This window comes from Coregonus lavaretus (genome assembly GCF_964263955.1).
Source record: "Coregonus lavaretus genome assembly, chromosome: 22".
NCBI classification, from domain to species: Eukaryota; Metazoa; Chordata; class Actinopteri; order Salmoniformes; family Salmonidae; genus Coregonus; species Coregonus lavaretus.
Genome location: NC_140009.1, coordinates 28,970,457 through 28,985,380, shown reverse-complemented (window position 1 = coordinate 28,985,380; position 14,924 = coordinate 28,970,457). Strand labels below are relative to the sequence as shown.

The 14,924-nt window shown below is 42.4% G+C and overlaps 1 protein-coding gene across 1 annotated transcript; it reads right to left on the bottom strand.

Moving 5' to 3' along the window:
* Positions 1–2,258: 2,258 nt before the first annotated feature.
* Positions 2,259–11,921, bottom strand: LOC311149586 (uncharacterized protein). The gene is made up of 5 exons (XM_084186759.1): positions 11,675–11,921; positions 11,252–11,382; positions 5,071–5,278; positions 4,657–4,820; positions 2,259–3,859 (listed from the first exon to the last, which is right to left on the bottom strand). The coding sequence occupies exons 1-5, from the start codon at positions 11,709–11,711 to the stop codon at positions 3,806–3,808; spliced, it is 594 nt and encodes a 197-aa protein (XP_084042885.1). The 5' UTR covers positions 11,712–11,921; the 3' UTR covers positions 2,259–3,805.
* Positions 11,922–14,924: the final 3,003 nt, after the last annotated feature.

The following is a 14,924-nucleotide window of genomic DNA, read 5'->3' as shown; positions in this document are numbered from 1 at the left end:
TTATTTTATGGCACAGTTGATGCTACGCTGGGCTACGGCCCAGAAGGTTGGGGGTTCGAATACCACTGCGGACAAGCTCATTCTCCCTGCCTGTTTTATTACTATATACATTTTCTCACTTTGACTGCAATTGAGACACATTAGAAAAACGTGAATTAGTGAATATAGATTAGAAAATATATATATTTTAAATTTAAACTATAGGGTGACTTAAATTATCTTTTGATAACTTCAACGGCTTGAGAGGCAGAGAGAAGTATAGTGAGAGGATTGGGGAGATAGCAGAGGCCTGTAAAGATGAAGACAACTAGCTACTCGGACGAGTACGATGTGTGGTGGGCTGTCTGGAAGCAGCGGCTGCCGGGGCATCACCCAAGTGGGTGCTACACATTGGTAGTGTAGAGGAGTTGCTAGTCAGCTACCTACGGATTCCATAAGGAGAGACTGAGGACGTCGGGGACAGCGAGGTGTGCTGATGGCTGCGGACCTGTCTCTGACTCTGATATGACCACCGACCTCCCTGGCTGTGACTTTGACCAGGATGCTCCCTCCTCTCTCAACTGCTCAGTCCCTTCAACCACCAAAATCGATTTGATTTTGTTCAATTTGTTGCATCTCATCTTATTAATTTAAATGTGTTTCTTGTATGTGTTACTGTAATTTAGCTTTTAGCTGCCATAATACACATGAAACGCAATGAAATAAACCTAGTTAAGCTGCAGCTGGCCCAGAAGAGAGTGGCACGTCTTGCTCTTCATTGTAATCAGAGGTCTAATATAAATACTATGCATGCCAGTCTCTCTTGGCTAAGAGTTGAGGAGAGACTGACTGCATCACTTCTTCTTTTTATAAGAAACATTAATGTGTTGAAAATTCCAAATTGTTTGCATAGTCAACTTACACACAGCACTGACACACACACTTACCCTACCAGACATGCCACGAGGGGACTTTTCACAGTCCCCAAATCCAGAACAAATTCAAGAAAACGTACAGTATTATAAAGAGCCATTATTGCATGGAACTCCCTTGCATCTCATATTGCTCAAATGAACAGCAAACCTGGTTTAAAAAAACAGATAAAGCAACACCTCACGGCACAATGCCTCTCCCCTATTTGACCTAGATAGTTTGTGTGTATGTATTGATATGTAGGCTACGTGTGCCATTTTCTTATTGATGTAGTTCTGTCCTTGAGCTGTTCTTGTCTATGAATGTTCTGTGTTATGTCATGTTTCATGTTTTGCGTGGACCCCAGGAAGAGTAGCTGCTGCTTTCGCAACAGCTAATGGGGATCCTAATAAAATACAAAATATGGTCCCCTGTCAGGCTGTATCAAACAGGAGTAATGAATCTGATTGCAAGTATTTAAGAAAAAAGGAACCATAAAAGCTCAACGTTAATGCATGGTACGATTTGCCACGTACGCATGAGTAGCACTATGAACCTGTATGAATGTCCACATGATAAACTACAGTACAACATTTCAAATATATATTTGTACAGTATTTTTATTTAAGAAAAACAACTTTTACATAACACCTTTTTATCTATGTGATATTATATCTAAGTTGTTGTGTTAAAGTTCTGGTTGTATTTTCAAAAATCACCAACAGGTGGAGTACTGTACTCATGTTTTCAAATTGTCTATTTCAATCGACCCTCAATGAGAAGGCACATCTCTGTAAATTTCAAATCAATGCGTACCTGATCCATAAAATATGTTCCTTTGTTCTGAAGCTACCAGCGTAATCTGCTGCAGTACATTGGTCAAGTCATTGGGGAGTCTGAGTTAGCCCCTCTATGATCAGTAGATTCTGTCAAGCCAATGCACCCAGCAGTACAACATCCAAACCAGCTGGATTTCCCCCACAGGGTAAGGCCAATACAGGCAATAAGGGTAGAATGATATAGCTCTTTCACTTTCTCTAGGTAGGAAAGCAAGAACAGGAACGGAAACAACATTGCATGGGCAGGAGGAAGATTATCCATGTTGAAACAAATAATAATTTTCAACTTGCTTACTTACTTGCTGTTTTAACAGACATGATTTACGTTTTTTAAAAAGGAAAACATATCACAGACAGACATAAACAACAGAGTCTGAGTCACCTTACATCGAACTGGTTTGTAGGCCTAGGTGTTTCTTGTGAGAAAGAAGAAAAAAATGACCCCTCCCCCCCCACACACACACACACACACACACTTCCTGGCAGAAGCCTAGATACGTAAATGTGAAAAACCACAGACAGTTGTTTGGAAAGGTTTTTTTTCTGTAACATACATAAGGCGCAATACAGTTGAATACAGAAAACAATAAACCTGAGCCTTATAACATTTGTATATTCTGGCCTACATAGTTAATAACAATACTATATCATACGCAGAGAAATCCCCAAAGCCTGACCCTAAGTCGTCATCACAGCACCCTGCTGTTTGAACAGTGTGAGTTTACTCGATAGGGCACGACCAGCAGGGGCTACCAGCAATCCTGGACATGATTCAGACCTCATCAGCATCAAACATTTCACAAAGTGAATCTTGGATATTCACCCATCAATGGATCTTCACCCATCAAATCCAGTATTGGCAGAATGAAATCAATACAGTAGTCTATGATAAGTAGGGTGAACAATCAGTATAGAATTGCATTTAGTGGATAACTGCTCAGTGTATCATTGCAAGATTTTAGCAACACAAAGCAGAACTTCTAATAAACTGTATATTTGAAGCAGATATTTACATCTTTCATTGCATTGTAAGGTTTTACTTTAAATGATTGTGTCTGTCACAAATTTGAAGTTTATCCAGGTGACCTACAAGTAACTGCCAAAATAAAGGAAACACGAACATAAAAGTGTCTTTATAGACGGGTTGGTTGTTTAGTAACAAAACTGATGCGTGCCAAACTATAGGGCAAAACAGACAGTGTTACTTAGATTTTTTTAAACATGTAAACTATATTTAGTCTCCAAGTGTTTATAAATAAATGTGCACAATGAGCACTTGTCTCTCAAATACATCGTTACGGTTGTTGGTTAGCTAGCTAGCAAATTTTAGCCATATTTCTTGTAATTGTTGCTAGCTATCTGACCATTCAGAATCATAACGCCACACTGACTGCCTCATTGATGTGCATGTATCATTCTCGTGACGTTGTCAGCCAACCCGTCTATAGGGCATTGGGCCACCACGAGCCAGAACAGCCTCAATGCGCCTTGGCATAGATTCTACAAGTGTCTGGAACTCTATTGGAGGGATGCAACACCATTCTTCCACGAGAAATCATTTGGTGTTTTGTTTATGGTGGTGGAAAACACTGTCTTAGGCACCACTCCAGAATCTCCCATATGTGTTCAATTGGGTTGAGATCTGGTGACTGAGACGCACACACACAGACACACAGACACACAGACACACAGACACACAGACACACAGACACACAGACACACACACACACACACACACACACACACACCCTTAAACCCCCTATACTCCTTTGAGACCCCTCTTTCAAAGTCTGAGATCTCTTCTTCTAGCCATGGTAACCAAAATAATGGGCAACTGGACATTTTTATACATGAACCTAAGGGTGATGAGATGTTATTTGCTTAATTAACTCAGGAACCACACTTGTGTGGAAGCACCTGCTTCCAATATACTTTGAATCCCTCATTTACTCTCAAGTGTTTCCTTTATTTTGGCATCTACCTGTAGCTAACTATCTAACAGATGTTTTCATACGCCTAACATGTTTTTGAAATCACTGCACTCAGAACTGTTGACCAAGACGCAACCATTTTCATTACCACTGCTGTTGTCTTCCCCTGCTATGTCTCCTCTTGATGTTTCGAACAACCTGATGAGAAAAATTAACATGAATATAATGTCAGCGTCTTTGAGGGGAAAACTATGCCCACCTATATTTTGCACATTTGGAGAAAAGAAGAGAGGATGCGGGGGCAACTGTTTATTGAGGGGTCTCGCTTTGAGAGGAAATGTCACCTCACAGAGTGAATCCTCAACCATCTATTAACTTTTACTGCAGTGGGCTAAATCAGAGTTACACAGATTGTTTCTTGGTAGTCTTAAACAAACCTACTTTGAAACAAAAGTATACACCTCACACACATGGTTATGGGCTTAAAAAAAGAAGACACCTGTATCATGTCAGATATAGAGTTGAAATGTATTACATTTTGAGTTTGCATCCCAATATTACAATTTATATACATCACAGAAGACTGAAATATAACAAAACTGTTTGATATAGAAATACCGGATTTTCTGAGTTTTTACAAAAAACAATGTTTATTAACTATGACATTATGAAAAATATTAATAAGATTCCACCCATGAGGCCCCTGGGTCATTTGACTGCAGGAAAGGGCTACGTCACCTCACCTAGAGTGTCAAAACCCCTGCAGTTATGGAGTTTGGATAGTCATCTGTCATGAAAACAACTCATATTATTTCAGTAAGAACCCTCCACACTCACTAGTTTGTGTCATTGTACCTATGGTAAATCTGAGGAGCTGAAATTTGAAAAAATCCAGTAATGTAGCCTAACAACTACATATTCTGCTACCATGACACCACGTAGGGCTAAAGGCTATATACAAAATATATATTTGGATGTAAAGAATATTGATTTACCTCAATGGAGGTGAGACACAGAGCGATTTTGACAAGGCCAAGAATCAAGAATCCACATGAAGTCCATATGACAGAGACCTCCACCACGTGCATGGTACACAGTGGGGTACTGTGAGTCACGTCCTGCCATGCTGTCACTGCCACTGTAGTCTGGATCACACAATCTGTGGATATATGATAAAAGTTCATGAGACCAGGAAAGTTACAGAATGCTCACTTTCATTAGTTATTCTCTGGGCCTGTACTGTACTATGAAACCTGTATTTTCGCCTGGCCCAGTGGCTTTTATGGTGATTAAAGCAATGTATCCAAACAATCAATAAATCCATCATCCCTCGTCATAACCTAGGTTATAGTACTATTAATTTCCATATCCAACTCTAAGTCAAACCAGTATAGTGAGTGATAGTTTACCTGTAGATACATTGAGGGTGACATTTGAGACTCTGTTGGTCTGTCCTATGTTGGCCCTGATGAGACACTGGTAGGTCCCTGCATCCTCAGGTCTGACTCTGGGAAGAATGAGACTGTCCATCGCTCCAAACCTGGCAGGTCGGGGAAATTCATATGACTGTGGCTTCTCATTGTCACTTCTTCTGATAATACCAGTCCGGTTGTTCAGCTAAACACAGAGAAAATAAGATTGTATTGACTTTATATTGATCTATTCTGTTATTTTATCAGAGGTATTTTACCAGAAGAAGTGATCCATATTAGATTTAATGTCTCACACAGGAGGGAGTTATTGAAGCCTTCTCTCAGTAGAAAAAAATGCTCTAATGTAATAATATTATAGAATATGTGTCATGAATCCCGCTTCCTGAGTCTGTTTCTGCCTGTGTTGCCTGTTTTCTGTTCTAAAGTCTGTTTCCTGAGGTTCCTGAACGCACCATGTCTGGTTGCCACGCGACGAAGCTAGGCGGGAGATCTCTCTATTACCCGCACCTGCATCTCATCAGCTATCTGCACACCTGGTCCTGATCATCACCTCTCCACTTCATGAGCTCTGACCTGACATCCATTCCCTGCCGGATCGTTAGCCATGAACAGTATGTTGTGTCAGCGTATCAGCCTCAAGTTTACTAGAGTTAGTTTTGTTGTTCTGTAATTTTTGCTTGCCGTGTACTCACCTCTGTTTACTCTGTCTACAGTCATTCTCCCGGAACATTCACCCCACCCCTGCCTGGTCGTCGGTGGCTTCTGTGACACCATTGGATCTGCCTATTCACTCCCACCAACTCACCTCCGCTACCCGCTCCGTCTCCTGGATTATTCTGTTTCCACATTTGAGTCAGTAAATAAATGCTCACCTTCGTTCTACTCAACTTGTCCTGGTCTGCTTCTGGGTTCTGCTTTAGAGAATCGTGACAGAACGATCCGGCCAAGAATGAACCCAGCGGACCTGGACTCTGTACGCCATTCCATTACCCATCAGGAGAAGATGTTGGGACAACACAGCACGGCGCTACAGGAGATAGCGTTTTCGGTTCGGAACTTTTCTGCTAGTCTGACGAGTATCCAGGCTCAGCTCAGTTTGCCGGCGGATCATCCACCACCTGCTTCACCCCTCTCACCTGCTTCTGGAGCTGTTTCCTTCTGTGAGCCCAAGGTTCCGACGCCAGATAAGTACGAAGGGGATTTGGGAAGATGCCGTTCATTTCTTATGCAGTGTGGATTAGTGTTGGCTGTGGAGAGTGGGTGGAATGAGGAGTCACTACAAGCGGCTTTTTATCAGGGGTTGTCGGAGCAACTCAAGCAACTGAGCTGATCTCCTATCCGGAGCCTAGTGACCTGGACAGTTTGGTAGCATTATCTATTCGGGTGGATAACAGAGTCCGAGAGAGAAGGAGGGAGAAGCAATGGGGCCCGTCCAATCAATCAGCTACTCGGTTACCATTCGGGTCAGGAAGTGGACCAGAACAAGTCGATCATTGTTCACCACACGGGATTAGTGGAGAGGTCCTGCCTCCAGATCCTGAAACCATGCAAGTGGGGCAGCACGGGTTAACCAAGGAGGAGCGCCAACGTAGACGTGAGACCAACAGCTGCCTCTACTGTGGTAGCTCGGGACATTACATCTCCGCTTGTCCCCAGCGCCCGTTAAACTGCCCAGCTCGCTAAATTTGGGAGGACTTTTAGCGAGCCAGTTTCAACCTCTCAATAGCCCTGTCAGACCCCGTTTTCCTGCTACCCTCATGAACAAGAATCAGAGTTTAGCGATTAACGCTTTCATCGATTCAGGTGCCGATGGCAGCTTTATTGATGCCGACTTGGTGGAACAGCTGGGGCTTACCAAGGAGCGATTACCGGAAGCCATTGAAGCTACCACTCTGAACGGCAGTAGTCTGGCACGTATCACTATGAGGACAGAACTGGATAAGATGCTGTTGTCAGGGAATCATTCAGAGGTTATCTCCTTCTTCATTCTGCCTTCTCCCCATGTTCCTCTGGTTCTTGGATACCCCTGGCTGAGAGAACACAATCCCACGTTTGATTGGGTGACTGGCAAGGTAACTAGTTGGAGCATTGAATGTCATGCTAACTGCCTTAAGACTGCCTGTTCCCATTCTGTTCCCAGTCAGGTCATTGAGTCTACCCCCCCAGATTTGTCCCTGGTTCCTGAAACATATCACGATTTGGGGGAAGTGTTCAGTAAGCAGAAGGCTCTGTCACTTCCTCTCCACCGACCATATGATTGTGCCATTAACCTGTTCCCTGGAGCTGCCTATCCCAAGGGACGGTTATACAGTATCTCTCGACCTGAACGTGAAGCTTTGGAGACCTACATAAAGGAGTCTCTAGCTGCTGGTCTCATTCGTCCCTCGTCATCACCCCTGGGGGCAGGATTCTTTTTTGTGAGTAAGAAGGATGGCTCTCTTCAACCTTGTATTGATTATCGGGGTTTGAATGATATTACAGTCAAGAACAAGTATCCCCTGCCCTTGATGAGCTCTGCTTTCGACTCCTTACAGGGTGCTACTCTGTTCACCAAGCTAGATCTACGCAATGCGTATCATCTGGTCCGGATCAGAGAGAGGGACGAGTGGTTGACTGGTTTCAATACACCGATGGGTCATTTCGAGTATCAGGTGATGCCGTTTGGACTGACCAATGCTCCAGCAGTGTTCCAGAGTATGGTGAATGACGTCCTGAGAGATATGATCGGTCTTTTTGTGTTCGTGTACCTGGATGACATTCTTATCTTCTCTAAGGAGCTTTCCAGCCACGTCCAGCATGTCAAGCAGGTTCTGCAGCGATTGTTGGAGAACCGCCTGTTTGTGAAGGCCGAGAAGTGTGAATTTCACGCCCACACTACATCCTTCCTCGGGTACATCATCTCCAGGGGAGAGATTAGGATGGATCAAGAGAAGGTTAGGGCGGTTCTGGATTGGGACCAGCCCGGTACGAGATTGCAGCTCCAGAGGTTTCTGGGGTTTGCGAATTTCTATCGTAGATTTATCCGTGATTACAGCCGTGTGGCCACTCCATTAACTGCCCTGACTTCTAGTACCCTGTCTGAACGCACCCTGTCTGGTTGCCAGGCGACGAAGCTAGGCGGGAGATCTCTCTATTACCCGCACCTGCATCTCATCAGCTATCTGCACACCTGGTCCTGATCATCACCTCTCCACTTCATGAGCTCTGACCTGACATCTATTCCCTGTCGGATCATTAGCCATGAACAGTATGTTGTGTCAGCGTATCAGCCTCAAGTTTACTAGAGTTAGTTTTGTTGTTCTGTAATTTTTGCTTGCCGTGTACTCACCTCTGTTTACTCTGTCTACAGTCATTCTCCCGGAACATTCACCCCACCCCTGCCTGGTCGTCGGTGGCTTCTGTGACACCATTGGATCTGCCTATTCACTCCCACCAACTCACCTCCGCTGCCCGCTCCGTCTCCTGGATTATTCTGTTTCCACATTTGAGTCAGTAAATAAATACTCACCTTCGTTCTACTTACCTTGTCCTGGTCTGCTTCTGGGTTCTGCTTTAGAGAATCGTGACAATATGTACACTGAACAAAAATATAAATGCAACATATAAAGTGTTGGTCCCATGTTTCATGAGCTGAAATAAAAGATCCCAGAAATGTTCCATACGCACAAAAAGCTTATTTCTCTTGAATTCTGTGCACAAAATTTGGCAGTACTTCCAACTAGCCTCACAACCGCAGACCACATGTATGGTGTCATGTTGGTGAGTGGTTTTCTAATGTCTAAGTTGGTGGCGGTGGGGTTATGGTATGGGCAGGCATAAGCTACGGACACCGAACACAATTGCATTTTATCGATGGCAATTTGAATGCACAAAAATACCGTGACAAGATCCTGAGGCCCATTGTGAGGCCCATTTTTTTTAAAGGTATCTGTGACCAACAGATATAGTGCCTTGCAAAAGTGTTCATCCCCCTTGGCATTTTTTCTATTTTGTTGCATTACAACCTGTAATTTAAATTTATTTTTATTTGGATTTCATTTAATGGACATACACAAAATAGTCCAAATTGGTGAAGTGAAATGAAAAAAATAACTTGTTTGAAAAAATTCAAAAGAATTAATAACGGAAAAGTGGTGTGTGCATATGCATTCACCCCCTTTGCCATGAAGCCCCTAAATAAGATCTGGTGCAACCAATTACCTTCAGAAGTCACATAATTAGTTAAATAAAGTCCACCTGTGTGCAATCTAAGTGTCACATGATCTGTCACATGATCTCAGTATATATACACCTGTTCTGAAAGGCCCAGGGTCTGCAACACCACTAAGCAAGGGGCACCACCAAGCAAGCGGCACAATGAAGACCAAGGAGCTCTCCAAACAGGTCAGCGACAAAGTTGTGGAGAAGTACAGATCAGGGTTGGGTTATAAAAAAATATCAGAAACTTTGAACATCCCACAGAGCACCATTAAATCCATTATAAAAAAATTGAAATAATATGGCCCCACAACAAACCTGCCAAGAGACGGCCGCCCACCAAAACTCACGGACCAGGCAAGGAGGGCATTAATCAGAGAGGCAACAAAGAGACCAAAGATAACCCTGATGGAGCTGCGAAGCTCCACAGCGGAGATTGGAGTATCTGTCCATAGGACCACTTTAAGCTGTACACTCCACAGAGCTGGGCTTTATGGAAGAGTGGCCAGAAAAAAGCCATTGCTTAAAGAAAACAATAAGCAAACACGTTTGGTGTTCGCTAAAGGGCATGTGGAAGACTCCCCACACATATGGAAGAAGGTACTCTGGTCAGATGAGACAAAAATTTTGCTTTTTGGCCATCAAGGAAAACGCTATGTCTGGCGCAAACCCAACACCTCTCATCACCCCGAGAACACCATCCCCACAGTGAAGCATGGTGGTGGCAGCATCATGCTGTGGGGATGTTTTTAATCGGCAGGGACTGGGAAACTGGTCAGAATTGAAGGAATGATGGATGGCGCCAATTACAGGGAAATTGTTGAGGGAAACCTCTTTCAGTCTTCCAGAGATTTGAGACTGGGACGGAGGTTCACCTTCCAGCAGGACAATGACCCTAAGCATACTGCTAAAGCAACACTCGAGTGGTTTAAGGGGAAACATTTAAATGTCTTGGAATGGCCTAGTCAAAGCCCAGACCTCATTCCAATTGAGAATCTGTGGGATGACTTAAAGATTGCTGTACACCAGCGGAACCCATCCAACTTGAAGGAGCTGGAGCAGTTTTGCCTTGAAGAATGGGCAAAAATCCCAGTGGCTAGATGTGCCAAGCTTATAGAGACATACCCCAAGAGACTTGCAGCTGTAATTGCTGCAAACGGTGGCTCTACAAAGTATTGACTTTTTTTTGGGGGGGGGGGGGGGGTGAATAGTTATGCACGCTAAAGTTTTCAGTTTTTTTGTCTTATTTCTTGTTTGTTTCACAATAAAAAATATTTTGCATCTTCAAAGTGGTAGGCATGTTGTGTAAATCAAATGATACAAACCCCCAAAAAATCAATTTTAATTCCAGGTTGTAAGGCAACAAAACAGGAAAATGCCAAGGGGGTGAATACTTTCGCAAGCCACTGTATATATCTGTATTCCCAGTCATGTGAAATCCATGGATTAAGGCCTAATTATTATTATTTTTAATTTTAATTTATCCTTTATTTAACTAGGCAAGTCAGTTAAGAACGAATTCTTATTTACAATGATGGCCTACCCCGGCCAACTGACTGATTGACTGATTTCCTCATATGAACTGTAACTCAGTAAAATCTTTGAAATTGTTGCAAATTGCGTTTATCTTTTTGTTTAGCATAATATGTGACACTAGTTGCAAACAGAGCAGAATACACAAATAATATTTGCCTTTACAATACAAAATTATATAGTTTGATTTTAAAGATTTACTTCTCATAGCACTCACGTCATCAACGAATACCCAAATGTATTTGAAATAGAGACGTTCCCCTGTAGCTCAGTTGGTAGAGCATGGTGCTTGCAACGCCAGGGTTGTGGGATTGTTTCCCACGGGGGGCCAGTATGAAAATGTATGCACTCTCTAACTGTAAGTCTCTCTGGATAAGAGTGTCTGCTAAATGACTAAAATGTAAATGCAGTACCAATTATGGCCTACCTTATACCATGTAATGGATCGATAGCTCTTATCCTGGATAGCTTCACACTTCATATAAATATCTTCATTGCAGTCTGCTTGGATTATTAGTAGACTCTCGGAAAGGACTAAACTGGTCATCATATACACTGCTGTAACAAACAAATACAAAATAAACACATTGAAGACAACTTTTAAATTCTAGTGTGTGGCTGATGAAGAAAGACTATTTGGTTCAAAGTGTAACATTTTTATTTCACAATTATGTCCCGATTTTGAGAATTCTATTTAATAGGTACATTCTGACACAATTAGCATTCTAACCTTCTAGGCCTGGATTTAATGAGGGCGTTGTGAAAACCATCTATATGATAATAATGTTACAAATATATTAATTTAATAATAACTTAATATTCATAATGTATTATACAAATTCACACTTACCCCAACCCAAATCAACATAGGGGCATCTCTTACACATCTTCTCCAGCAGTAATGACTAGAAGACCTGCTCTACAGTAGCAGTTAACCACACGGTTATAAACAGGATGTTTTAAAAGAGGTAGGCTAGGGCTAGGTAATAGCGTATTTTCAGTTTTTATTTCCAAAGAAGAGTTGTTTAAATCGAAAGAAATACTTCCTCCACTCAAAAATGAGATGGATGCATGCACGCACACACACTCACACACACACACACACACACACACACACACACACACACACACACACATCCGCCTCTTCCTATACACAGATTACGTACTGCTGCTACGGGGCCCACAACCAAAAATAGGTTGCAAGGGTTTTAGAAACCCTTGCAACATTTTCTTTAACACTGAAAAACAAAATCCACTGCCAAGAGGGGACGTTTTTCCCACACACACACAAAAAGAGGACAGAGGTAAAAGTGACTATATCATGCCATCATGTGGCAGTTATGTGTAAATTATTAAATGCTGTTTGAGTGCCTGTGATTCAACACTATTTACAATACTTCAAAATACAGACTATGGCTTTATAATTGGCTTTGATATACCAGCAAGAAAGCAAGCTAAGCAAGCCAACTCCCTCCACTCTGGAGTCATCATGATACAGAGCAGTCAATAGGTTCACTTCAAGCACATACATTAAGAGGCTGTCTCATCCTGTTGTTTTCATCCTCCCCATTGTCTCTCCTGAACCATATTATTTGTATGTGTCGCTCTTTTTGACAAAAGAGGTAGTCAGATATGAGCTATTATTAGGAGACTGACTTTATGGAAAAGGGAAGAGTGATGTCTTTGGATTCCTACCATCTGGATTAAACAGAGGCGTAGCAAGCTGCTGCTGAGGACCAAATAAGATCAATGGAAATTTGGCCGCTTCTTATTAAAAGATTATCATTGCAGCTATAAGTGTTTACACATTAGCAAGAGGTGGTGATCTTGGAGATGATGATAGGTTTATTAGATTTTTTTGCCTGCATGATTCCTTGAACCTTAGTAATTGAAGTAATCTCAGAACCCAGTCCCAAATCTCATGTGTGCTGGACATTTATGTTAAGTATGTCACGAGAGACTAAGATTGAACGAATGTAAAGGCCATAAAATTGTGTTCAAATTGCTTTCGTATTGTTCTACAATTAACATAGAAAACGTACTGCAATAAAGTGGAATGGAATTATTTTGGTACTGAGGCTTGCAACACTTTGTCAAAATAATATTTTCCTCGTTAGACCATGTGAACGTCCAGGTGTTCCAATGTTAGGGTCAGTAAAACACATCTTATTCAAGTGCTGTGGAATGTGCTGCAACTGATACAACATGTCACGGTGTGCAAAACAGAGGACCAAAACTGTACAGATATCAACATAAGTTGCATCCGCATATAGTCTAAAAACAGTCACTGCAACATTTCCCAAAGGAGTAAATGTGTCTGTGTTTTTTGGGGGTGGAGAGTTTTAGCTTGATTCTCCATATTCTGTACTTTACTACGTCACACTACAGTAAATCCCTGAGGTTGTTAGCATGCCCAGCTGCAAGTGTAGGGCTCCATGTTTCTGTCAACGAGGTTGTTCATTGCACACTCTCTGGCCCCTGATTAGGGATATCCTCTGAGTTTTTGCTCTTGTGCGAAATGTAATAACCCAATGGTTTCTCTCTAGGTCTCCAGCAGGCCTAGCGCTGGGAGAATTTCCCATGTGACACACACACACACCCCATCTTGATCTCACAAGACATGTAGACATTGTCTGACACACACTTCTTGCAGCTCATCCCCCCCAAAAATCTTAATTTTCACATTAGAAGATACAAATTGCTTTATGAAATACTCCAGCCATGTTACTTGTGTTGCAGAAAGTATGCCATCATCATCTTGGTCTAAGCCAAGTTCTAGTTCCAACTCACCCACGCATCCTTTTGCTGACATGGACAAGAAACAGTCCCTATCATAATAGTTAATAGATTGATTACGATTAAATTGCCTCATCTTTGGAACAGGATAGCGTGAGCACACACAGGCCTGTCTCACATTGTTCGATTGTTTTTACAAGGAAGCATTTTCTTGGAGTGGCTGTTGCCGACTTCTCACCTCTGCCTCTGTACATGGACATGGATACTGAGGGTGGGTCACAGCAACCTGTGCCAGAGTAAAGCAATAGTAGGATAGCCTGCATTGTTCCGCAATTCCTTCTCTGGGAATTCCTCTGCTTCCCGACTGACCATCCCCTCCAAACACACACACACACAAACACACACACTTTCAATCCCCCTGCCAAACTCAGCAGCACATAAAACAATGGTTCCTGTGTACATGTGCTCATGGGAGGGTACTGCTACAGTCATAACCTATTCAGGTGCACAACCTCATCTGCTTGGTCAGACTTCCTCCTCCTCCTGCTTCTTCTCTGGAGAAGTTGGTCATAAAATATCAGAAGTGGAGAGGTATATCCAAGCCTCTGAACGGAGAGCCACAACGTGTGTCTGACACCAATTAATATCTCTGACATCTCCCCTGTCAATGGGTGTTTGAAATGTGATATATATTATAATATATAATATTTCACGCTGCGGGCCTGCCTGGAGAGTATGTTATTAAAATATTACCCCTGCGCACCATTTTCCAGCTACAACTCTTTAGCGAGGCCCTCTGGGCTACAAACGTCTGGAAGTAAGCATACTGTACGGTAGGGAATAGAGACAGTGCTCCCTTATGGTGTTGACAAAAAGCACTTCTTTCCCTTTTCTAGATAAACTGTTTGAGTTTTTCTTGTAGGGGAGAGTGGGGGAAGGAGATATTAGAGTGGTCCATGATATATTAAATCAATCAATCAATCAATCAATCAATCAAATGTATTTAATAAAGCCCATTTTACATTAGCAGTTGTCACAAAGTGTTTATACAGAAACCCAGCCTAAAACCCCAAAGAGAAAGCAATGCAGATGTAGAAGCACGGTGGCTATGAAAAATTCCCTAGAGGGCAGGAACCTAGGAAGAAACCTAGAGAGGAACCAGGCTCCGAGGGGTGGCCCATTTTCTTCTGGCTGTGCCAGGTGGAGATTATAAGAGTACATGGCCATTAAAGCCAGCTCGTTCTTCAAGATGTTCAAATGTTCATAGATGATCAGCAGGGTCAAATAATAATAATCACAGTGGTTATAGAGGATGCAACAGGTCAGCACCTCAGGAGTAAATGTCAGTTGGCTTTTCATAGCCG

Bases quoted from the DNA above. Each gene is read 5' to 3' on its own strand.
- LOC311149586 (XM_084186759.1), bottom strand. From the start codon at position 11,711: ATGTGTAAGAGATGCCCCTATGTTGATTTGGGTTGGG. The intron at 5,279-11,251 runs GTAGGCCATAAT...CTCTGTGTTTAG, and splicing joins GATCCATTACATGGTATAAG to CTGAACAACCGGACTGGTAT. The intron at 4,821-5,070 runs GTAAACTATCAC...ATATATCCACAG, and splicing joins CACCCTCAATGTATCTACAG to ATTGTGTGATCCAGACTACA.